At 52.5% G+C, this 24942-nt stretch overlaps 1 protein-coding gene across 1 annotated transcript; it reads right to left on the reverse strand.

Annotated features, from left to right (window-relative positions):
* Positions 1-2720: 2720 nt before the first annotated feature.
* On the reverse strand, positions 2721-10309 carry NR1D1 (nuclear receptor subfamily 1 group D member 1). The gene is made up of 8 exons (XM_019747568.3): positions 9773-10309; positions 6736-7068; positions 6374-6462; positions 6128-6272; positions 5125-5762; positions 4629-4814; positions 3876-4086; positions 2721-3206 (listed from the first exon to the last, which is right to left on the reverse strand). Exons 1-8 carry the CDS (start codon positions 9801-9803, stop codon positions 3007-3009), a joined length of 1833 nt encoding a protein of 610 aa, XP_019603127.3. The 5' UTR covers positions 9804-10309; the 3' UTR covers positions 2721-3006.
* Positions 10310-24942: the final 14633 nt, after the last annotated feature.

A 24942-nucleotide genomic window follows, 5' to 3' on the forward strand; every position in this document is an offset into this window, starting at 1 on the left:
TAAATTATTAACTGAAGCTGGCCAGAGGGGAGGACCCCCCCCTACCACCCCCATGCACTTTGAGAGCTGCCCCTCCTCCCCCTAAATCAGAGAGAACTGCTCCCCACACCAGGTCCCCAAGGTAGGGCTGCCGATCAGAGCTGTGAGTTAACACAACAGGGTCCTGGCCACCCCCCCCTTTCTCTGCCCCTCCCTCTGTGCCCCTTTGGCACCCCCACCCCCGTACTCCCTCTGCTCTCTGCCACTCGTGCCCGCTGAGTTCCATCTACCTCTCACGCTGGATGCCAGCTGGCCCCTCACCAGCCTGCCCTGCTGCCCGCACAGCTCCCCTTTCAAGTGCCCAGCCCCAGGGGCCTCTCCCTGTCTACCCCCCCACTCCTGCACCTTGGCACCCACACAGGAAAAACTGTGGCTCCAGCTCCCGCCCTCCTCACATCCTGCAGTATTAGCTACAATCCAGATGCTGCTGCACTAGGGGCGAGGGGGCTGTGCGTGAGCTTCTCCCAGAGCCTCCACCCCCTTAGGACTCTGTTTCCCATATGTCTTCTGGGCTCTCTCTGACCTCTGCCCTCCTCCTTCCCCACTCCCACTCAACTTACTAACCCAGCCTCTGGGTGGGCAGGCCCCAAGGAATGGGGTGCTTTGATCAATGGCACTTAGTTGAGGCCCCAGGGGAAGGGGTGGTTGGTGCTCCTCCTTTTCTCTTTGAAGCTCTTTAGGCCAGCCGCCCCTCTACCCTGGGGACCCTTTCCCCTTCTTCTTTTCTCTAATTCAGGGACTTTGGCTTGAGCCGCCTCCCACCCTTCTGGTGTGGAGTGCTCTGTTGGTCTGCACTTGGGTGAGCTGCCTTCCTCCTCCTCCCTTTGGCTAGCATCCATTCTGCAGGGGAGAGGGTCTGAGGAGGTAGCTCCCCCATGGGTGGGGCGAGGGGAGGGTGGGGAGGGACCGAGCAGACCAGAGGGCCCTGGGCTCAGGGCTGCATGTCGGCAGGGATGAATGGGCGGACACAGATGCCCCCGGAAGCCATGGGGAACGGGGCAGGGGCAGGGAGGGGTGCCAGGGCTTCCTGCGCTTTGCACTATTGGGGCAAAAATGTCTTAAGCAGTGGGGAACCTGCCACCCACCCTAACCCTCAGCCTGCCACAGCCCCCTACCCCCCTATACACATACACACACACACACACACACACACACACACACACACACACACACACACGAAGGCGATGCTATACTGCCCATCAGGACATGTCTTTCCCCCACTGTTCAGGTGTTCTGACAGGTGGAAGGGCCTGGAAGAGCATCCGCTGTCACCTGTGCGCGTGCCTGCCCTGCCCCACTTGGGCTGGTGGGCTTCGCATGCTGTCTTTGTTCTCCCTCTTTCTCCCTGGGGCACTGATTCCTGTATTTCTCCTGTCCAATGGGCCAGCCCCTCTTGTACCCTCCTCCTACCCCTGGGGGCCCAGTGGAATTCCTGACCTGTCTGCTGTCTCCCCATCTCTCCAGCCCCAACTCTACCCCTCCAGCCCCATTCTCAGCCATGGTCATGGTGGAGAAAAGGCCTTGAAGAGGCTTGGCCTCTTACAGGCATTTGGGAATTCCCCCACCCTTCCCCAATCATATGAGCTGTGACCCCCACTCCTCCCTTGACCCCCTCCCCCTCACTCTCAGTGATGTGGGGTGTATGTGTGCGTTTCTCTGCGTGAATGTGTGAGCGAGTACACGTGGTGGGGGAGGAGCTGGGGGGACTCAGGAGTGCCACGAACCTGCTCTAGAGAGGCAGCTGTCCCAGTCCCTGCTTTGGAAGTGGGCGACAGGGCCCTCTCCTGGGGGCCATTGGTGCTAATGAGGGGGATGGCCTTGATGTGGGTGCTTAGCATGCCTCCCCCAGTATTGGCCCGGGGCACTAGGGCAGGCAGGGTGGGGCAGCAGGTGCAGTATTGGTGGGAGGAGTGGCTACTGAGAATCGGATGAGGGGGCCAGGACAGGACAGGGGGTGCCAGAGCCATGACCACTACCCCGCCCCCACCACCTGCCTCTCCATCTCAGTATTCCCCGTCCCATCACTCATAACACACATACCTCATCCAGCCTCCTCTCTGCTCAGAATTGGGGAGGGTGGGGGTGGAGGAGCCCCTACCCCTTCCCCTGGTGGCGGGTCTACAGGGCTGGGAGAGGGCAGGGCGTGTGACATAGACACAGTCCATAAGGGGGACAGTAATTCCTGCCCTGGGAACTCCTGGGTTGGGGGAGGGGGACACTTCCCTGGAGGCGCTACTGAATGTATGAGAAGCTGGTGCTGGGGTGGGGGGAGGGGGGTTGTGGCCAGAAACAGGGAAGGAGGTAGGTCCCTTTCCCAGGGAGGGGTGGGGCCAGTAGGGGTGAATTGGGGGGGGGCTCCTACTCCTGCCCCACATTGACAATCAGTATGTCTGTTATGTGCGATTTTTCACCCCGTTGTGTTTTTGGGTCAGGATTTTAAAGAAAGATATTTTTATGGTAATTGTTGCTCGTCTATTTTACTATATATTTATGTAATAAATATATGATGAAAATAACCCCCTTGGGCACCCCCCCCTTAGACTTGCGTGCTGTTTCCCTGTATCCTCCCATCTGCTGGCAGAGTACCCGCCCCACAAACTGACCAGATGGAGAGGTGTGCCCCCAGCCTTGGCAATATTTCCACCCCACCCCCACAACGAGCACACACCACAGAAGCCAGCTCAGCTGTGAACTATTGGATTTGAGACAGAAATAGAACAAATTGGGGGGCTAGGGAATAAGGGGCGGAGAGAATGGTTTAAATAGGGGAGGACGGGAGGTTCAGTGATGGGGGAGGGAGGCAGGTATTTACAAGAAGGCTCGGGGGGCCAGAGGCTCATCTTGGAATATTTTATAACAATATAAATAAGATTCTGGTTTGCTTTTCCTTTTCGTCTCGTAAAGGAGAGAGAAGTGCAGAGTTCGATTCTGTACAAGGGGGCAGCGGCAGAAGGCCGGCCGGGCGGGTCACTGGGCGTCCACCCGGAAGGACAGCAGCTTCTCGGAATGCATGTTGTTCAGGGTCCGCAGGTCCGGCAGCTTGAGCAGCAGCTTGGTGAAGCGGGAAGTCTCCAAGGGCCGGTTCTTCAGCACCAGAGCCCGAAGAGCCCGCAGCAGCGTCTCCTGGAGCTGCTCCACCGAAGCGGAATTCTCCATGCCCGAGCGGTCTGTGGGGAAGACGACAGCAGTGAGGCAGGCTCCCTGAGCTCCTCTGACGAGGAACCGGAGGTCTGCAAGGAGGAGGAGGACGTGGTGGGCAATGCAGCCTCTCCCTGAAACCCCTCAGAAGGCCAGCCGAGGGGGAAGGAGGAGGAGGAGAGCATCACTCCTCCTCCCAGGCCTCTGCCCCAGAGCAGGAGGTGCCTGAGAGCTGGGAGCATGGGCTCAGCAGGGCTGGTCACCTCCCATCCCACAAGGCCCCTCTCCTTCCCTGAACAGGCCAAACATATCCAGGCTCCCTTGCTTTGTGCTCTGTAGTTCCCTCTGCCTGGATGCCCTTTCCCCCCAATTCCTACCCCGCACCACCCCCTCCCAGCAATATCTTAATTGTCCTTTGAGGCCCCACTTAAATGTCACCTCCATGCCCAGCTCCCCAGGCAGAAATAGTTGTTTCCAAAGCCCTTGGTTCATGCTTCTACTGTGACACTTATCTCACTGTTTTATAATTAGTCGGGCATGAGTCTGTCTCCCAAGCTAGACTGTGTCTGAATCATGTCTGTATCCCCAGTGCCCAGCACAGGGCCTGGCATAGAGTAGGTACTCCATAAAAGGTGTGTTGAATTGAACTGCGTCCGCCTCCTCCCCCGGGTTCAGACTCAGGCGAAAGCTTGACCTACCTGCAGAGACAAGCACCACCGCAGTGAAGAGACCCAGCTCCTCCTCGGTAAGCGCCAGGGAGTTGAGCTTCTCGCTGAAGTCGAACATGGCATTGAGAAGGTCTCCCATACCCATGGCGCCAAGCTCCTGCAGGCTGTAGGTGGTGCGGCTCAGGAACATCACTGTCTGGTCCTTCACGTTGAACAGCGATGCAAAGCGCACCATCAGCACCTAAAGGGACAGTCATCCTGAGTGGGGGTGGCAGGAGCACTTACCAATCACCCCTACAGTGCTCTGAAGGGTTTACTGGCGCTGCCTTAGATTTTTCAGTAAACGGTGGGGATAGTTTCCGAGTGGGTAACGGTGGTGCTGGAGGGGGGGGAGGGAGGGACCGGGTGATAGGATGGGGAATGTCCCACTGGTTTTGGAATCCAACAGGCCTGAATCTGAGTCTCAACTTTGTCACTACTTGTGACCTTAAGCAAGGCACTTCACCAAAATGAATGTGATCGGGCCTAGAATGGGGGTAGCAATGTGCCCTACGGTGTTATTTTAAGGCAGTGGGATATGATTAGACCCCAGCTGAGAAGACAAGTCCCAGCCATCCTGAGGCAGGAGTGGGAGGCATTCTGTCCCCTCCTCATCAGTTAATCTTTAAAGACAAAAATACTGGGCTCCCAAAGCCTTTCAGAGCCCCTGCCTGCCCTAGACACCAACCCCTTCTTCCGGATGCTTCCCAAGGTCAAGAGTAGGGAGCACAAAGAGTCACTCACCTCAAAGGTGCCAGCCTTAAGCAGGGTGACCTGGTCATGCTGAGAAAGATCACGAAAGCCGGGGATGTGCTTGGCAAACTCTACCACCTCCCGCACAGCGGGTGTGAAGCTCATGGAGAAATCTTCCCAGATCTCTTGCACGGTTCGCCCACTGCGTCCTTGGGGATACATGTTCATCGGACATGCCTGGAGGAGAAAGGGATTTGGGGAAGGGAGTTATCAGCTAGGCAATCTCGGATGGGCTCCCCCAGCAGGTCTGGGACTCAGATTCCGCCTCACTGAGGGGCTGTGGCCCTGGAGGATGGGCCTTTCAGGTAAAGTAGCTACAAGGTGCCAGGTGGAGATCAGGGATTCCCAAGCAGAGCCCTTGCTGCCCGGCTGAGCATCCTCCTCTGGGAAGAGGATAGCCCTGTGTTAGTCTCCGGGCACAGCCAGCTGCCCTAAGCTAAATCCAGTCGTCTGGGCCCCCTGCCCGCCTTACCCCTAGTGCCCTCACCAGTAGAATGTTCTTGGAGTTGCCCTGCCGAGGACCGTTGGCCGGTGCTTCGCCTTCTGGGGCTGGGTACACGTGGGTGGGGCATAGACGGTGCCCATTGCTGTTGGGCTGGTGGCAGCTGTGGTGGGCAGGGCCAGGGGACCAGGCAGGAGGGTAGGAGGAGGGAGTCTGGCATAAACCATTCAGGGCCTCATTATGACGCTGGGCGGCCATGATATTGTTGTCATTGGGGACAGGCCGGCAGCCCTGACTTTCCCAGCGATGTGCAGTGGTGGCCGGAGGGCTGCCTGATGCATGGTTGGCATTGAAGTTGCCAGGTGAAGTGCCCAGCTTGTCATGGGCATAGGTGAAGATCTCTCGGTGGGCCCGGGCCACCTGGGATATCACATCTTCCACTGTGGGCTCAGGACTTGGGGATCGGGGAGGCGTCAGCTGTTGTGGGAACTGGGAAAAGCCCACCAGGGGTGAGGGAGCTGGGGGTGGTGAGGGGCCCATGGGGCCTGGGGTCGGGTGCTGGGTGGGTGAGGTCTCTAGTGGGCACTGGCTGCTCAGTTGGTTGTTGGCCAGGTTCATGGCACTCTGCATCTCAGCGAGCATCCGCTGCTTCTCTCGTTTGGGGATGCGCCCAAAACGCACAGCTGTGACAGGATGAGAGCAATGTCAGGAAGTTCTCATACACACTCACGTGCTTCTCTTCCTTCCTCCTGAAAGGGCAAGAACCTGAAAAGGCTTGGGGTTCCATAGCAAAACTCAAACCAGCAAAGCCACACCCATCAGGGGGTTTTCTAAGTAGGGATTGCAGTAGGAGGTGACCAGAGGGACTAATGGGAAAGAAATGTGCGTTTACCAAGATGAAGTATGGGCACCCCCTATGGAAAGGAGGCTCATGGTAGGATGTGTCTTAGTTTAGAACTTTCTTTAAAAGAGGGATTAATTCAGACACTTTGGGTAAAAGGAAGGGGGAGGGCGTGGGGATACTTGTGGGGCAACAGTGCTTCCTCACCATCTCGGGACATGCCCACGGAAAGACACTTCTTGAAGCGACACTGCTGGCAGCGGTTGCGATTGATGCGGACGATGGAGCAGTTCTCATTTTTCAGACACCTTTTGTACTGGATGTTCTGCTGGATGCTCCGACGGAAAAAGCCCTGGAAGGCAGGGGCAGCTAGTGAGCATCTCTGTCTCGGCCAGACCTATGTGTTCCGGGAGGGCGTCACCTGCCCCTGCCCTTCCCCCCAGCCTGCCTCACCTTGCAGCCCTCACAGGCATGCACGCCATAGTGGAAGCCTGAGGCAACGTCTCCACACACTTTACACAGTAGCACCATGCCATTGAGCTCTGTGGGAAAAGAGGGGCAGCGGGTGAGCAGGGGGGCTGTCGGAGAGGCTGGAGATGGAGGTTTCCTGGGCTGGAGATTCTAGGATAACACTGAGGAGCAGCGTCAGTATCTAGGGGGCACCTGCATGACTGGACTGGGCTGGACAGCTGGTGCCACTCTAGGAGCAATCTCCAAGGCCAGGGTAGGCCCTGAGGATAACTCACATGGACACCAACTCCTAATGTAGGCCTGGCCGCCTTCCTTTCCCCCATATCAGCTGGAAATGTACTCACTGGTGATGTTGCTGGTGCTCTTGCTGGGGGACACTCGGCTGCTGTCTTCCAGGGCCACTTGTAGACCCCCTGGGGGGCTCCCATTATAGAAGGAGGATGAGGAGGAGGAAGATGAAGAAGAGGGGGAGCCATCATCACTCAAGCTGGGTGGAATGCTCCCAAAGGAACGAGCAGGATCCTGGGTGAGGGAGCCAGTGGGTGACGGTGGGAAGTAGGTGGGACAGCCTTGGGTCAGGGCCTGAAAGCTGCCATTCGAGCTGTCGCTGTACAGGGACTCGGGGCTGGTGCGGCTTGGGGAAGAGCCACTGGAGCCAATGTAGGTGATGACGCCACCTGGCAGGAGAACACAGGGAAGCGGGTGTTAGCCACCATATATCTCTGGTCCTAGGGCACCATTCTGTTCGTCCTCCACCTGCCTCCCCCAAACACTGCAGGACACTCAGAAGTTAACCACGCAGAACCCTAATCTTAAGAGTCCCCAGCAGAGCCACAATAAGCAACTCCCCAACGCATACTAGATACGGCCAACCAACACCCATGACCCTTTGCAGGGTATATTCAGCTTCTGCTTTGAGTGTCAGGTATGTCCCTAGAGATATGACCCCTGTGGGCATCTCACATACGAGTATGTGGCCCCCCGTCCCTGGATGACTTCCTTGGGAATACTGACTGCAGCTAATGACTTAGTTGTCAGCGGCAGACCTAAGGATGGGATAAGCAGCTGAGACCCACTCAGAAGGCCCAGTCTTCCAAAATAAACAGCTGCTGATTAACACCAAGAACATTCCAGGGATGAGACCATGGAGGGGCAGCTAGCCAACAGTGAGGAGAGTGGAGGTCTCACAAGAGTAGGATAGTCACAGTCCCCCAAAATCAGAAGATATATTCTCTGAAGGTACAGAAGATACTGAACCTGCCCAGTCTGGTTCCCCTGGTCTCCAATAGCAGGAGTCAGAGTGGAGTCTCCCTCTCAGTCCAGGAAAAACAACAGTGCAAATTGCAGGAGGTAAACATGAAGGACAAATTGCTCAGCCCACAGCTTTGGAACTCCCCGTCCACATCTCTCAGCCTGGTGACAACGACCTTGGTTCTCTGGCCACTCGGGGACTTTGGCCCTCTGATTACATTGCCAACCAGGTGGCCGTGTTCCCGTGGTATCAGCAGGACAAAAAGGTGACCTGCCTGCCACACCTTTGCCAAGAACCTAGTCTGGCCTGCCATGGGCGGGGTGGGAGAAGGGAGGATCCCGGGACACAACACGTGGGAGCCAACACAGGCCATGTTACCGTGTCTCCAGAGGCACATGTCTTGCTCACCCACTGACACACACTAAGCTAGGCAGGGCAATCCTAAAATAGCTCAAGGTTGGTCAGGGTGAACCTAGCTCCCTGTAAAATAGTTGCACAACAGGATCAGCTCCTACAGTTTCAAGGCTGACATGGGGGGTGGGATATTTATGTGGTTGTAAATGAACTTGACCTAGTTCTCCCATCCCCAAAAGAGGAGTAAGACTCCTCAAGGATACTTCCAACGTGGAAGTGAGGGGCAAGCTCAAGAGTCTAGTTCTAGATCTAGAGCTATCACTACCAATTTGATTTGTGACCTAGAGAAAATCAACTCCCCTCTCTGGGTCTCAGTTTTCCTTTCTGTGAAACAAAAAGATGAGACTTAAAATCCTTTCATCTGTGATTCTGGGATGTGGTTGTTTTGGGGGAAGTCCTTAGGAGGCAAACTGTAGCTTGTTTGTGAGGGTGGGGAGTAAGACTGTTTGCAGGACTAAGGAAAGAGATGCTTGGGGAACAGAAAGAATTTGGAATGTGGAGAAGCTGAGTCTAAAGGCAGTACAGTAAATAGGTGCAAACAGAATAAAGAGGAAAGAAGTGAAAAGAAGGGTAGCTAAATGTGAGAGCTCTTTGAGAAGTGTAAACATGAGGCCACGCGAGGTCAGGGATGGCTCCATCTTACTCTGCTTCGGTGATGGGGAGGAGGGGGGACCCGAGCAGGCGAACAGGAAAAGGAGGCAGGCGGGGGCGGTGAGTCAGCCCAGCTTCACCCAGATCTCGGCGGGGCGGGGCGGGAGCTGAGCCCTCAGCAGGCCTCACGTCCCCGCTCCACGTGTGCCTCTTGCACGTGGCTCCCCAACGAGGAACCCCGGAACTCGAGGGCCCGCCCTCTCCGCTTCCCGTCAATCCGGAACAGCAGCCCCGCCCCTCCCGGGCCACCGGGTCCTAGGCTGGGCCCCCATCGCTAGTTGGGCCAGGACCACTGAGGGGAGGAGAGAAGGGAACACGCGTTGCCGGGGCGACCGGAGGGCGGAGCTCATTATGTAACGGGGCCGAGAGGCAACGACCAATGAGGTGGCGACCACGGCTTCTGCTGAATGAAAACAAACGCAGCACGTGGGCCCGGCTCTGCAGCCATGTGAGCCCTCTGGGCCGCCCCAGCGCAGTGGGTATCCTCCCTGGGGCCAAGCGCCACTCTCCCAGCTCCTCAAGTGCCGGTTCCTACTGTCACTGAGGATTCCCCAGTGAGATCCGACCCATTCCCCCAGCCCCTCCTGCTTTGGAGTCCCGATCACCCCACTGCTTCTCAGGTTCCTTCCAGCCTGCGGAAACTAGAGGAAGAGAAAGAGAGGAAGGAGAAGGCCCTCTTTCCGAAAAGGCCAGGCATGCCACAGCTGCAGGGGGTGGACAGATGGATGCATTTGGGGGCACTGCTCCAAAACTCCCAGGCCCTCTAAACTATTCACCTCACCACCACATATACCTGCTCTCCATTTCCTGCTGCCCAGGATCCCAGTCTTAAGGCTAAAGACAGCTTTAGGACTCTGAGGGGTGGTGGTAGAGCGCCTCCGGGCTTATTGCCACGCCGAACAACCCGCTCTAGAAATCCCTGCCTATGGCCCTCATCACGCTAGAAAATCCCCGCGCCGACGGAGTCCCCAGTCCCTTACAAAGTTCCTCTTGTTCTAAGGCATAGATGGAAGTGAGGAGACAGTGACACAGAAAGGATGACGACAGTAAGGAAATCTCAGTACCTGTGTTGTTGTTGGAGTCCAGGGTCGTCATGTCTTCACAGGCTGAGAGCGGTCATTCAAACTGAACCTTGACACAAACTGGAGGTTGCAATTGCCGCTGTCGCCCCCTGGGCACTGGCTGAGGGTAGGAAGTGGACCCCGCGGCTCCCGATCAGGATCAGAGGTATCTTGCAGCAAGGTCTTGGGATGGCCGGACTGCAGCTCTGCAGAAGGGGAGGACGCTGAGGCAACGAAGGTCTGCTTTGCATGGGAAGAGAAGAGAGTGGAGGAAAGGGGCCAGGGGGAATCAGTCTGCAGCAGTTCTAACTAGAAGGTAGCAAGGTAGGTCGGGTCTCTGCAGTGCACCGGGTGCTACTGCCCCACGGCTCCGCAGCGCTGTAGGGTAGCGAATCTGGAGCTCCCGGTGTAAAAGTCCCAGAGGGAGAGAGGTTGCAGTCGGGAAGTAAGTAGGTGATGGGGAAAAACAGGGCACTCAGGCGCAAAGAAGCGAGACGTGTGCCCTGCTACGTTCCCTCGGCAGCAATATTTCACTCTGCCAATCTCAGCCGCCTTTTGCCCCAGCCTTTTTCCCTGGGACAGAAGGCTCTGCGCAGGCGCCAGCAACCCAGGGTTCCCGGGCCGCACGCGGCACTGGAGCAGGTACCATGTGATCCCAGGGAGCGCCTCGTGCCCCAGTGACACACTTTTCCAGCAGCAGGCACGTTGAGCTCCGTGCGCCTGCGTAACGCCAAGGCTGCCGGGATTTGTAGTCCACGGGCAAAGTGGGCTGACTGCGTGTATTTCTCCCTTTCTGCCTTGCAAAAGCTCTTGCTGGGACTGAGGAGGAGCTGAGAACCGGGTGGGTGGGGTGCGCTGAAGAGTCAGGGTGGCGTGTTTGGAAAGCCTGTATGGCAGAGGCATGTGAATTCCTGGGGAGGGACTGGCAGCTTGGCTGCTCTCTGGGAGATCAAAGCTAACAGGCCTTTTCTGCAAACCTTGCAAACGTGAGGGCTTCACGTGATTGCAGAACTGACCTCGCCTTGAGGTTACTGGTGACACGGGGAGAGAAGACAAGTAAGGGAGGGAGAAATCCCCTGAGTCAGTAGCTTAAGCTGAACTTCTGCTACAGGGCCAAATCCTGAGACCAAAAGGAAATGTGACCCTTTCCCCTTCTACTCCCCTTAGGGAGAGCACCCCCTAGGGAAAGGAGTTGCCATGGGGGTGGGGATGCCCCTGGGGACTCCTTGTTTGCTTGTATGACACCACCCCACCCATTGGAGGTGACTTTGCAGTGAGTCATTTCCCTTTGTTTGGGAAATAAAAAGGACAAGGGAGGGGAACTTTATGGTGAAAGTGTTTTGAGGTCCTTAAGTAATGGGGCCAGAGGTGAGGCAGGGGCCTGGGAGCATCGTGACACCCCCCCACACACACTCCCATCAACCCCCGGTGCTTGAGGGTAGCTGTAGATTTCACAGAAGGTAACTCAGAAGGGAACACCCAGGGTTAAGATCATCTTAACCTTCCCTCCTTTACTAATGAGGAAAATGCGACTTAGAAGTGACTGGCCCAAAGTCAGACATCCATTGCTGGTTTCATCTGCCCACCCTAAACATCAGGAGATGGGCAGATGAGCAAATGAAACACCGAATAGAGGTTAGGAACAGCCAGCATCACCCTTCAAAGCAGCAATTGCCCCACTGGTAAAAACAGGTCTCAAGTAGAGATCTGTCCCATTTGAGACCTTGGATTATGGGAGAGAGAGAAAAGCCTCTTCTTCCACCAGACAAGTGAGCCTGGGACACCTGATGCTTCCGGCTAATTCTTCCCCAATCCCAGTGCTTTTAGGAAGGGTATCCCCCCCCCTTCTCTACTTATTCACAGGCAGCTCCTGGGGCAGCATTGCCATCAGTGCCTGAAACATGACAGCCGCCAGAGAGGTAGAGAAAAGAAGGAGTGTGGGCACCAGGGAAGGAGTAAGCTGGGTAGTAAGGAAGTGAGCTGAGAGGACAGTGAGGTTGACTAAAGGGGCAGCAGCTGGGCAACTGGCCTGACCACTGATCCCAGTAGACTTTGACTCCCTATAGAAGACGGGCTCCCTAGAATGGCTGGGACTTTAGCTTTGTTTCCTTTCCCCTAAAAAAAGTGGAAGAGAGAGGGCAGTGGGCTCTTCCTTGTCCTACCGTGGCCTTTTGGCCCAGAGCCTGGGAAGCTGCAGCAGAGCGTGGGAGGGATTGGGAGGGGCTAGGACAAACGAGGAAAGAGGCTTTTCAGGAAAACTTGGTTCAGAACTCAGCCTCCACCTCTTCTCCCTCCTCCCCCTGGGCTCTGGAGGAAAAGCTGGGAGGTGAGCTGCCATGTCTGGTGCTGCACGCTCTCTGTGCCCTTCCTGATTCTCCATGAGAGCCAAAGCCAGAGTCCAGGGATCTGACAGGGCTGGGCCCAAAATCAGGGCCCTTGGCATGACCTCTAGCTCTCTACCAGCCCCAGCACCACCACTGGCACACTCCCTTTAGTTGCCCTGGATCCTCCCAAGGCCCACAGCTCTGGCTTTTCTGGCGATCCTGCCCACCCCTTGTTCTATTTGCTGGTGTTTATCCCTATAGGGGTAGGTCCAGGGGTCAAGACTCCCTCCCTGAATTGCAGCAAGTAAGAGGGAGGAGGAAGCAGAGGCAGCTAGAGCTGAAATTCAGTCAGCCTAACTCTTGGCAAGAAGCTAGGTTGTTTTGCAGTCTGTGTGAGGTATGAAGGTGGAGTCTGGGACAGAGAAGGCAAAGAAGGGGGGAAGGGGGGTTACCTCTGCTCCCTCCTTCTTCTGCACTTCTTAGAGGGCCCTCCTTTTCTCCCTGACAAAGAAGTAACTTTGGGGTCTTCCTTCTACACCTGGACAGAAGGATACAGAATACTGAAGAGACAGGACTCTCCCTTGGTCCAGAAGCTACTAGTCTATCTGCCCTGCTCCACTCTTTGCCAACAGCTGCTGGGAGAAGGACAGAGACTGTGGGACCCAGAACCACTAAAGGGAGAGAGAAAAGGCTAAGTTGTCTGGCTTTCTTTTGGGGACCTGGAGTAGAATCTAGCTTTGACCTCTCTTTGACCTCAACCTTGACCTTAAGACAACAGGTGCATCTCAACCTCACCTCCCACCCCTCCTGCCAGCTGGACATTCCAGCTTACTCCTACACACACACACACACACACACACACACACACACACACACACACACCATTCCTCCTATAGCCAAATTGAGCCCAAGAAGGAACTGGATCCCTAATAAACCATACTCAGATTGGAACCGTGTGGAATGGATACATGTCCAAAACCTGGCACAGCAAGGCCCAGCCCTGGCTGCATGTTCTACACACTTCTGCTCAGATTCCTCAGAGTCTGGGATCCTGGGGACTGAACTCACCATTTAGGGGCAGGGTTAGATCCTGTGTGTGTGTGTGTGTGTGTGTGTGTGTGTGTGTGTGTGCGTGTGTATTTCCAAATATGTCTCTAACTCTCCTGTATTTCTTTAGACAGAGGAGGACGGCAGAGATAGAGTAGAGAAAGGCAAGGGACTGAGAGCTCTAAGCTCTGGCCAGTGTGTGTGTGTTTGTGATCATATGATTGTGAATGAGAAACCACTTATGTGAGTATGTAAGTGTGAATAGTGTGAATACGTGTGGATGTGTGCATTTGATCCAAGATCTATTCTCCTTGTCAGTGGGTTGTTCTGGGTAACAGGGCAACGCCTGGGTGGCCTAAATCTTGTGCCAGCATCGACTGACTGACTGACTGACTAACTGACAGACTGATTCACTGACTGAGGGTGGGTCCTTGCTAGTAACCAGGTCAAGCTTCAGTAAGTGCCTTCCCTTCCCCCTCCTTTCTCACCAAGCAAACCATTGCCCAGAGGAAAAACCTGCCTGCCTAGGTGATGCAAACCTGGGATAACCTGGGACAGAAACCCTGGGGATGCCCCAGAATCAGGGAACCAGCCATGTGCCTAGAAGAGACTCAACCCTTTGCCCTCCTAGTTCCTTTTCCTATTCTCTAAAAGGCCAGCTAACTTTCCTGAACCGTCCCAGAGCCTTGATGTCTTGGGCAGGGTAGAAGTCTGAGCTATTTGTCATTTGGGGGAGATTGAGGCAGAACAGGGGAGGCATGATTCAGGGCTGGGTTCCATGGATGTGTGTTGCCTCAGATTTTATCTCTACCTCACGACTCCTTTTTCCAAAGAAAGGAAATAATAAATATGTATGAGTATTACGTACCAACTGTACGTCAGGCACTGTGCTAAGCGCGTTAACACACATTACCTCAGTTAATATCCACAACAAAACTATGCTGTAGGTTTCATTCTTAATTTAGAGATGGGGAATTCGAGACTTAGAGACGTTTATTCACTTGCCCAAGGTGCTTCAGAGGCTGGGTGATGTGTCTTGAAGCTGTATGTATTTGCATAGCACTTTACTTAAAATTAAGAAGATGTCACATCAAAGGATGGCAGAGTTGATGAAGATTATTGGAGGGGCTAAAGCCCCCCCAGCTATCTCTTAGAACACCACTACCAAAGACACAGTGAAAATGGCAATTGTTGGGAATTCAACCCCAGGCCTAAAGATAAAACTCTTGCCACCAGCAAGACTGCCCTTCCGGGAGACATGATTGCTCCTGCTGCATCCCGGTGTTTCCTGAGCAGTGATGGTACTTGGAAGTGAGGTGTGCCCCCAAGAAGAGAAGCCTGAAGCACCCCTGGCTCCTGCCCCCACAGTACCTCAGCTTCCCAGAATCTCTCTTTTAATTCCAACCACATTTCCTCTTCCCTACACTCTTCCCTCCTACATTCCCCTCATCTAGTTGTAAAGGTAGAAGAGGGCCAGAATAGGGTGTGACAAACAAACAAACAAACTTCCACATAGACTGCTACAGAGGTGAGTAACTGAAGCAGGCATCTGACATCCCTTCTCTCCCTGACTCCCGAACTTTGGGATCTGCAGCTGGTCATGAAAGGAGAGGGGCAGGTACCCTCTTTCCCCAAAAATAAGACCTAGCCGGACAATCAGCTCTAATGCGTCTTTTGGAGCAAAAATTAATATAAAACCCAGTCTTATTTTACTATAATATAAGACCGGGTCTTATGATATGATATGCTATGATACGATATGATATGATATGATATGTCTTACATTAATTTTTGCTCCAAAAGACGCATTAGAGTTGATTATCCGGCTAGGTCTTATTTTCAGGGAAATACGGTAGGTCCAGGCCCTTTAAAGAGCCATGGTGCCTCCTTTCAGGAGGTCTTAAGAATGGGTTGGTTCAATGAGTGTGGAAGGCCACCAAGGACAGACAAAGTTGCGTAAAAAGCCCTAAAGAACAACATCCCACTTCCTCGTTCACCTGCCTGAGTGATGTATACCTCTAGAAACAGCCCTCTAAAAGCCACCCACCATCCTGGGCCAATGCTTCTGCAGCAGATTCTTTGGGGAACTTGAAAGAGGGTCCCCCTCTCAGAGCCCAGGATGCCACCCACCTCACAGGATCCAGGAGGTGGCATGGACTGTCCTTGGCAACCCCAGATCACCCTCTTTCTGACATGGGGTTCCTTCTCCTGGGTTAGGGGGTGGTGGCATCCAGCACATGTTATGCCAAGGCCATCCTGCCCAACCTCTGCTATGCTGCTGCTGGAGCCCACTCGTGGTGTCATCTTCCAGGTACCTGCACCTGTCCATTGGCTATCCTTGAGCTTCTGTAGGACTGAGATTCAGGGGAATGTGTGTGTGTGGTGGGTGGGCGGTGCCTGTGTGTCTGCCTGTTTTCACCCCATATCTCAAGCTCTATCTCAAACCCTCTCCTTATCCAGCATCTCTCCCCAGTCCCTGGGCCTCTGCAGATCTCCATGCAGCTGTCTGGGGAGGCCAGAGTCTCATGACAGTCCTCGTGAACAGGATGGACCTCAGAGGAGCCTTGGGCTGGGCAGGCATAAGGGGCCGTGTAGAGCTTCTGGGAGGATTACATAAACACTGGCTAGAATGGGGAGGGGAAGAGGGGGGTGCAATGGGCTGCCCAGGAAAAAAAGCAATCCCAGCCCCACCAGCTCAGCACATAGAAAGAAGGAACAAGGATCATTTTCCTCTCATCCCTCTCCCCTGGTCTGCAGCTGTTAGTTGGGCTGGAAAGACTGCAGTATCTTGGGGGAGGGTGGCAGGGGAAGGAGAGAAAGATAAATTTGGGATTCCCCCCCTTCTTCTAAATTGGTGGGGGGGAAAGCAATTTGCCAAAGAGGTTTTCAATGCCACAGGAAGGAGCTTTGGCTCATTAGAATGCACAGTTTGCACCCTGAAAAAAAAAAAATCTGTACTCGTTGCAAAAATGCAGACGTGTGTAGGGGCCCAGCAGAGATTTAAAAAAAAAAAAAAAAAAAAGCGCTAGCTCTGCAATGCAGGATCTGCAAAGTTTTGGTGCCATGAGGAAATGTGGGTCGTGCTCGCTCATTTCATTTGCTTGTTCCTGCTAACCTACTGTCCGCCTGACTCCAGCACAGTCTCACCTCCCATCAAGAGGCACTGCTGCTCAGAAACAGGGACATGGGCAGAGGGCTGGAGCACAAGGCTGGAAGTGGGGGGGTCTGGGGTTAGAGTGCGGAGAGAAGGATTCTACAGGCTCCCAGGGCCAGGCGGGTGGAAGGAGACACTTCCATGACGGATGGAGACTGAACTTGTCTTTAGCACCCGAGTTTGTTCTCCAGCTGGGCTGGGGTTAGTGTGAAGTTCTTCCAGATCTCCTCCCCCCTACCCCCTCCTACCCCACCCTCAGCTCCTCCCTATCCCCAGTTGGCAGAAGGACTTTCCCCTTCCTGTCCACTAACCCCACAGACACTGCTAAAGAAAGAACCCTTGCTTGGTGTCCCTGACCCCACAAACCCCTGAACTCGCCTTGTGCTAATCCCGGAATGGGCACTAGCTGCATCTCTGTGTGGCATTCTCCTTCCTAGAAAGACGGGACCAGGCAGCCTGATTTGAGGAGCCCAGGCGAAGGGAAACCAGGTCTTGCCTCCAGGCTGACATTAGCACATCAGTTCCAGGGCTGGCATGGGCCATTCTGTTCTCTTGGCTTGGGGAGGCCCCTCTTTGTTCATTTAGGGCCTAGGGCTCGGGGTTGTACAAACGTCACGGGGCTGCCTGGGAGGAGAATATGCCCAGGGAAACCGTGTTTCTTTCCTGGGTGTTTGCTCCCCTGGTGCTTCAGGAGAGACAAAAGGAGGCAGTAGCAGGATAAAGAGCCAGGAGACAAGGAGAAGGGCGCCTTTCTCCTTCTTCATCTTTCCTCCTGTTTCTCCCGCCAGCAGAGGACAGGGCCCAGTGTGTTTGTGCCGGCTGGGCTCGAGGCTCACGCGGGCTGCCGGGGTCACATGGGCCGGGCATGTGCAGCCTGCTCCATTTCTACCACAACAACTCGCTCATAAACAGCCCGGCTGCTGCTGGCGGTGGCGGCGGAGACATGTGCAAGCGAGGGGGTGGGGCACGTGGCTCTGCCCGAGCCAAGGGAAGGCGCTCGCTCAGCACTGCCTCTCCCTTCCCCACACTGGCGCTGCCTCGCCACAGGAAATTCCTAGTGCTCCCTTGCTGCTGCAAAACATGTTTTTTGGGAAGTGACTTTCAATAAGGATAGAGTCAATGGACTATTTCAAAAGAGAGAAAACAGATAATCAGTCCGAGACAGACATCTGCTCATCCTTGTCTTTCTTAGATCCCTGTACCCCGTGGGGTGGAGGGCAGAGCAGGAGTCACATGTTTCCAATTCTCACCTGTTTCTTCCTCCTAAACTATACAACATTGGAACCAACCAGGCCCCCAGGGTGACCGCATTGGGGTGAGGGGCTGTGGTTCCCTAAGACAGTGGTTCACAGTCTCCACCAGCAGCAGGTAGATTAGTAGCCCTAGGATTCGTAGCAGGGTCAGCATCACCTGGGAACCTATTAGAAATGCAAATTCTCAGACCCCACTGAATCATAAACTCAGTGGGAAAGCCCAGCAATCTGAGTTTTAATGAGCCCTCCCGGGTGATGCTAATGCCCGCTGACCAGCAAGCGGTCCTGCAGGAGAGCCTAGCCCAGATCTGGGGAATGTCCACTTTCCCCCTTTGTGCTTCTTCCACTCAAAGTTCAGCTAGAGAGCATAACCAGATACAGTTCGACTCCTCGTAAAAAGCATTTATTGAGTGCCTACTGTGTTCAAGGATTCTGGAAATGAGGGCAGATCTGTAGTGGGAGGATGAGTAGCTGAGATCTGAAAGGGGCAGGGAAGGTACTGGGGGACAAATACGGGGAAGAGAAGGCTAGGTTTGTAATTGTTTATTCTTTCTCCATCTTACCTACTTTACTTCCTGTCCTGTGGCTCCTATTAGAGCAACTGATTGGGGTTTAAGTGGTTTTGAGGCCAGAGATAGAGAAATTGACCCCTTGTCTATTTTTGAAGGCCATGGGGACCCCAAGCTAGTTGCAGCCATAGGTCCTTGACTCCCCATGCATAACTAAGACAATATGAGACACACACACATTCCCTGGGATCTTGGAGGAAAGGGTAGGGAGAGCCAAGAAAATGCATGAGGTCCCAGAGGGTTGGAAGTACCCCACAAAATGAGTTTAACAGATAACAAGCAGGAAAAGTCTTTCAATGGGGGAGGGTGGGGACAATCCTGGCCTAGTCCAGCTTTCTGAGACCCAGAAACTGCGACCAGAGGAAGCAGAGGATCCCTAAGGCAAATCACAAAGGCTCCTGAGAATGAAACCTGAGCCTGGAGAGCTAAGTGACTGGAGAATGGGGGATCTGAAGGGTTCCCTAACACAGGCAAACAGAGCAAGGGTAGGCATGGGGCATTGGGGGATGGAGGAAGCCAGGGATAGAAGCCTTGCTCAGTCCCTCTCCTCTGGCCTTCCTTCTTCCATCACATGCAGGCTCTCAGGGGCCCCTTTACTATCTCAAGTCCCATTACTACCAGTTGACTCCTGGCCTCTCCCTGCTTCATTTTTTGAGGAATATGCTTTCCTCTGATTCTCACAGAACCCATTCTCTCACTTCCCTGCAAGGTTTCCTCTCTGTGCCTGAAAGCCTCTGGGCTCAAGGAGCAGACAGCGCTGCAGGCTCAGCTGCAGTGACCTACATTAACTCTCCCCTAGGCCCTGGGTGTGGGGGCTGAGGTTTCAAGATATGAACTTGGGAATCCGGCCCAGGTCTACAGATGACAACGTGAGGGAGACGGGCTGCAAAAAGGTGCACTGAGGGACGGTGAGACAGGGGGCGCCACAGGACTGAATTCTCACTTGGTCATTTGTAGATGATATCAGAAGACCCTCCAACCCCCAAATGCAAAAATCTTCTGAGCATGACCTCTTGGATAGGAGCCAGAGGTCTCTGACAGGCCTGGTCTCCATTCATTAGATTGGGAGTGGTTTCTGCTGCTCTCCATTCTTGCTGAATACACCCCAGTCCACTGCAGCTGGCTGGAAAGGTTTCCTAGGCCTTGATGTGGACCAGTGAGTTCAGATTTCAGCTGATTTATTTCAGGGATATGGAAGCTGAGTAAAGGTGGTCAGATATGCAGAAAGCCACTCCCAGGCTTTACTATATAGACACCCAAGGGTTCTGAGAAGGATCCAGAAGGAGCACCAGAGCCAAATGACCATTTACAAACCCCTTACCTGAGGACCCTGACAGCTGAATCTCTTCCAGCTATAGGCCTTGTGGAACAGGGAAGGCAGGTTCTGAAATAGGTGCTTTTTCTCTCTCTCACTATAGTGTTTAGGATGCCCACTGCCTCCAGATTGTGGATGTTTTGCCCTGGCAAGGAAATCCTATTGTGGGGGTAGGAAATTAGGTGGTGGTGACAGAGAATGATAGATGAACCTTTTGCTTAGGGGAGGGAGGGAGGAAGGAAGGGAGGGAGAGGGAGAGGGAGAGGGAGAGACAGAGAGGGAGAGAGAAAGAGAGAGAGAGAGAGAGAGAGAGAGAGAGAGAGAGAGAGAGAGAGAGAGAGAGAGAGAGAGCCCGAGCTGGTGAACAAGCTGCACTGGACTGGGTGGCTCTTCTGTCCAAAGGGCTTCCCATCGGCCAAGCCCCACCCCAAAGCCCAGGAAGTCCACAGTTTGGCACCCAGCCAGGGTGAGAGCATTCCTCAGGACTCTGACAGGCCGGGGGTGGGGTGGTGCTGGTGTTCCCACCGCCAGGATGGGGGAGGGGAAGGAAACGCGCAGAGGAGGAAATGACCACAGAGAAGAGGGTGAGGGTAAGAGGTGCGGAGATGGTTCTCAGTGCCACGAGTCCCTTTTAGAGAGAAGGGTGGAGGCTGGATGCTTTCCCAACGGCCACGAAAAGGGTCTGCAGCTTCAGAGCAAATGACCCGTAGGTCACCTCTTTGCTCAGGGTCATTACTGACATCCCACACTGTCCTCTAGAGATTGTCTCGCTTTCTCCCTCCCTTCCTCAGGGGCTGCGGTTGAGCTCGGGAGCCCCCGAGTGGCGAAAATCTGAAACTGCACCTGGACTGGGGGAGGAGCCCATTGGGTCTCCCTCAGTCTCTCCACCAGAGCCCCTCCCTTTTCCTCCCCTAGGCGCAGGACTCTGGAAATAGCACCTGGTAATGAGAGCGCTGACAGATGCTGAGTTATAGGAGAGCAAGTGTCTTCCCTAGTCCTTAACGTTCTAGCTTGATCGCTTTGGGGCTGTTTTCCTGGAAGACAGGACACTATTTCCCTATTTGCCCTAGGACTCCTCCCATTCCCTTCCACACAGTGCTCCTTAACATGCCTCAGGGTGGCTAGCTTCTTGGCTACAAAGAGGTCCCTCTCCCTGGGCTCCAAGACTTGTAGCTCTTGGGCTATTATTCATGACCTCTATGACTTTGGAGGGACAAATAGCCCAGTGATCATTCTGATTTTAAATTTACCCTTCCCTATCCTTCCTTCCGAGTATTACACGACGTACAACTCTTTCTGTTGGCTTCCAACCACGTACCTTCCGTTACCCCAATTCCACACCCAGTCTCTCATGTGGGGAGGAAGTAGACAAAGTCTAGGTCAGATTTTTTCCCTGGGAAACCGGTTCCCTCTGTTTGGGTTCATTTGACCCATTTTCTAGCGTTTCCTGGTGAGCTCCCTTGTTCTGTGCATCAGGGCTTCCCATTGGACTAATTTTTGCTGTCCTACCCATTCCCCCTTCCTCCAGCGTGATCTCCTGGGGTTCTTCCCATCCAGGACAAATGTTCCCAACGAGGAGAGACGAGGAGACTCCATTTTGGAAATAATTTATGTCAGCTTCAGGAGTATGAGCCCATAGAGGGAGAGCTACTTCCAGTATTGTTGGGGAAGGGGAGGTGGTGAAGGAAGCAAAAAAACAGAACACTCTCCCTAGGAGAGTCCATATTCCCGCTATCCAGCCCATAGTTAAAGAACACTTGGTTCTTGCCTGGTATCTGAGGATCTCAGAGAGCTATGCCAACATCATGAAGAACTCTAGGGGAAATGGAGGTGGAGCAGAGGTAACCCACTTTGCAGCTAGGGATTAACACATCAACTCTAGCTCCAAAGTAGTTTTCTTTGACGCTATCCCTTCTCTTGAATTTGCCTCATCTTTTAATTATTAATGAGGGAGCTCTGTGGATATGAAATCATTTTAAGCAGAGGCAGCCACGTTCCCCTATTGTACTCCATGCAGCCTTCAGTCAACTTTCCTCTCCCCAGGCTGCTGCCTCACATTCACCCTGAAGGGGGCACTTTTGTCCAGTCCTTAGTTGGTGCCAGCGAAAAGGGAGCCCCAGGAAGGAAACACAACGTCTGGTTGGTCACGTGTTGGGGGTGGGATTCTCGCAGGGGTTGCTGGTACAGGGAAGGGAGGTCCACGTGGAGAGGGCGGAGCCCACTGAAAGTTTTGGCGGGGCTGGCAAAGGGAGAAAAATACCCAAATTTGAGTTGTGATTTAAAAAAAAAAAAAAAAGGCCCCAGGGAGGGTGTGTTCTGCCCTCAGAGAGGCCCGGGAGAGGGGAAAAGGGGAGCGGCACATGAGCACCCTGCTTGTGGATGCCTGGAACGCAGAACAGGATGTCTGCCAGAAAAAGTTCGGAGCCCGGGCCGAGCTTCGGAGCCGGAAACTGGCTCCATACTGGTTCCCCAGCCCCCATCCTCCCGAAGAAGGGAAAGGTGTCCTCTCCGTCCATGGTCTCATTTCGGTGCCATGTGGGGCTGGGGTAATGCCAGACACGCAATCCATCTATATTTACCTTTCCAAGAGCCTCAGGAAGCCGCCCAGATGAATCCTCTCTTCCTGGGGAAAAGTCAAAACAAGCCTTTTTTTCCCCTTAACTACCTACTTCTGCCCACTGTTAGCAGGAAAACACGGCTTCATACAGTCTTTAAGCCGGAAGGAACCTTAAAGATGATCTATTTCAATTTTCTTTTTGGGCTGGGGAAATCAAGACCCAGACAGGTAAAAGGGCTTGCTACATGCTCTTTCCACACCATAGATGTTCCCTTCAAAGAATGTAGGTCGTAGAAACGGAATTCCACCATTCCAAAAGCCCTAGAGGAATGGTGAAAGTGTTGGCTTTAACTCTGTCCCTACTCCTAGCCAGAGGGCAAAAAGGAATGATTATTATCCCATTAGAGATAAAATAGGCAGAGAATTGTTTGGGGACTTGATATATGGGTCCTACAGGTTTCCTAGGCTCCCTCACAGCTAGTAGCTTTCTCCCTCTTGGCCTTTACTCTTTGCTACCTTGCGTCCTTATGTCTTAGTTCAGGGATTTCCACAGTTTAAAACCTAATGGTTTAGAAGCAAGAATTCTCTTTCCTTCCTAGAAGAACTTCTCTTCCCAGGTTTCAGTTTTCTGGTCGTTTATTCACCTCATGTTGTGAATGGAGATCAAAATCAGGCTTCCAAATCCCAAAATTCCAGCCTTTTGGTTTTGGGAGAGAAAAGCATGTTTACTTAGTCTGGAGCAGTGAAATCCTACACTTTGGATTTCTGAGCTGTCAAGTTTCCAGAAAAAAAAAAGTGGGGGACTGATGTAAGATTGCCAGCTTTTTCTTTTGCCAAGTAAGGATATTAAAAAACTACCACCAATTGCTGTTTACTATCACCATCATTTCACAAAAGTGAATCTTAACACGCAGAAAATAGGAAGCATGTAATCAGAATAAATAACAGTTCTAGGCCACCCTGCCTTGACTGAAATGGATACTATTTTAATGCCTTTTTTTCCCTTCATTTTGTTGATGATCGGCTCCAGTTATGTTGGTCTATTAGACCAGTGGTAGGCAAACGATAGCCTGAGTGCCAAATCCAGCCCAATAACCATTTTTGCATGTATTGCAAGCGAAGAATAAGTTCAGAATTTTTAAATAGTTGAAAAATCTAAATTAGTATTTCATGAAAGTTATACACAAGAAAAGTTATATGAAATGCAAATTTCAGTGTCCCTAAATACAATTTTATGAAATAGTGGAACTGTGATTGCTCCTTGGTCTCCCACCAGAGCCTTTGCTTTTAAATAATGAGTCTCCCACCTGTCATTCCCTCTATATTGCCACACCACTAGTACCTTAGATTAACCAACCACCCATCATTAGCAACACTCATTCATCTACATATTGTCTTTTTTGCTACAATGGTAAAGTTGAATAGTGCAAGAGACCCTAGGGCTGTGAAAGCCTAGAATATTTACTATCTAGCACTTTAAGAATAGGTTGGCCAACCCCCTGGCATAGACTCTAAGGCAGTGTTTTCAAACTTAAGGTGCAATCAGAACCACCTGGAGAGCTTGTTAAAACACAGACTAATGCACCCCAGAGTTTCTGATTCATTAGGTCTAGAATGGGGCAGGAGAGAGAATTTGCATTCCTAACAAGTTCTCAGGTGATGCTGAGGAAGCCAGTCTAAGTTCACACTTGGTCTAGTGAGGAAGAAAACACGCCATTTGTTTATGGAATTGCCATCTGCCTTGTGGTAGAAATCTTGACCACAAGTCCTCCCTCTCCCCTTCCCACTTTCTATTGATCAACATATTCTGCAAATTAATGTGAAAACTACATTCTCAAGCATTATCAGGTACCACACACTATGATAAACATTTTTCATGGATTATCTTATTTAATCCTCATAATAACCCTGTGTGGTAAGGTACTACCATAGTCATTTTGCAGATGAAGAAACCGAGGTAGAGGTTAACACACAGCCATAAATGGTTGAACTGCGATTGCTACTTGCAGTCAGTCTCACACCAGAGCCTTTGCTCTTAAGCACTGAATCTCCTGCCCTTTCCTCTAGATCCCCTAGCACATTACATTAACCATTCACCACCTCACACCTGAAGGAACAGCCTTTAGGTTGGCCTCCTGCCTTCAGTGCAAAGATATATTTAAGTCAGCTTTTAAAAAACACAAATCTAATCATTCCACACTTTGCTGGAAATCCCTTGATGGTTCACCTTGGCTGGTAAATTATCCATTCTTAACTGGGCCTTTAGACTTTTTGTAATCTGGTCTCAATCCGTTTTACCTGCTTTACCCCCTATGCTCCCCACTATCCAAGCTAAATGCCAACTTCTCCCATTTACTGCAATACATCCTTTTAGTCCATGCTTTGCAATGTTATTATCAGTCTGAAATGTTTTCCTACTGTCTCAACCTTTAGGACCCACCTCAGTTGTCACTTCTTCAGTTCTTTCCACATAGTACATTCTTTTTTCTCTGTCCTGAAAACTTTATTATTCCCTAGGTTTCACTATTTTTTACACTGTATTAATGTTGTGACTGTCATTCTCAACCAAGGTAAAGGTCAAGGGTAGATGATTTCTCAATATAGCTAAACAGCTCATTTTCTCATTCATGGAATATTTATTAAGTGCTACTTTGTGCCAGGTATGGTTCTAGGTGCTGAAGATATAGCAGTGAACAAAACATGAAGCTTACATTCTAGTGGGAGAAGACAATAAACAAGGTAAATTATATGTTGCATGGTATTAAGAACTATGAATTAAAATAAAGCAGAAGAGGGGGAGAGGAACTTTGGAGTTTACATAGGGCCGCCAGAGAAGGTCTGATGAAAAGATGATATTTAGGAAAGAGAGCTGAAGGAGTGAGTGAAGGCATGTGACTATCTGAAGGAGGGAACAGTAAGTGAAAGGACCTGAGCCAGGTGTGTTTGAAAAACAG

The sequence above is a fragment of the Rhinolophus sinicus genome, chromosome 12 (assembly GCF_057876585.1).
Source record: "Rhinolophus sinicus isolate RSI-liver-muscle chromosome 12, RSI-T2T, whole genome shotgun sequence".
NCBI lineage: Eukaryota > Metazoa > Chordata > Mammalia > Chiroptera > Rhinolophidae > Rhinolophus > Rhinolophus sinicus.

Excerpts from the sequence above, each read along its gene's own strand:
- NR1D1 (XM_019747568.3), bottom strand. The coding sequence starts at position 9,803 with ATGACGACCCTGGACTCCAACAACAACACAG. Across the intron at positions 5,763-6,127 it reads CGTGGGCATGTCCCGAGATG|CTGTGCGTTTTGGGCGCATC; the intron begins GTGAGGAAGCAC and ends ATCCTGTCACAG. Across the intron at positions 4,815-5,124 it reads ACTCCAAGAACATTCTACTG|GCATGTCCGATGAACATGTA; the intron begins GTGAGGGCACTA and ends TTTCTCCTCCAG.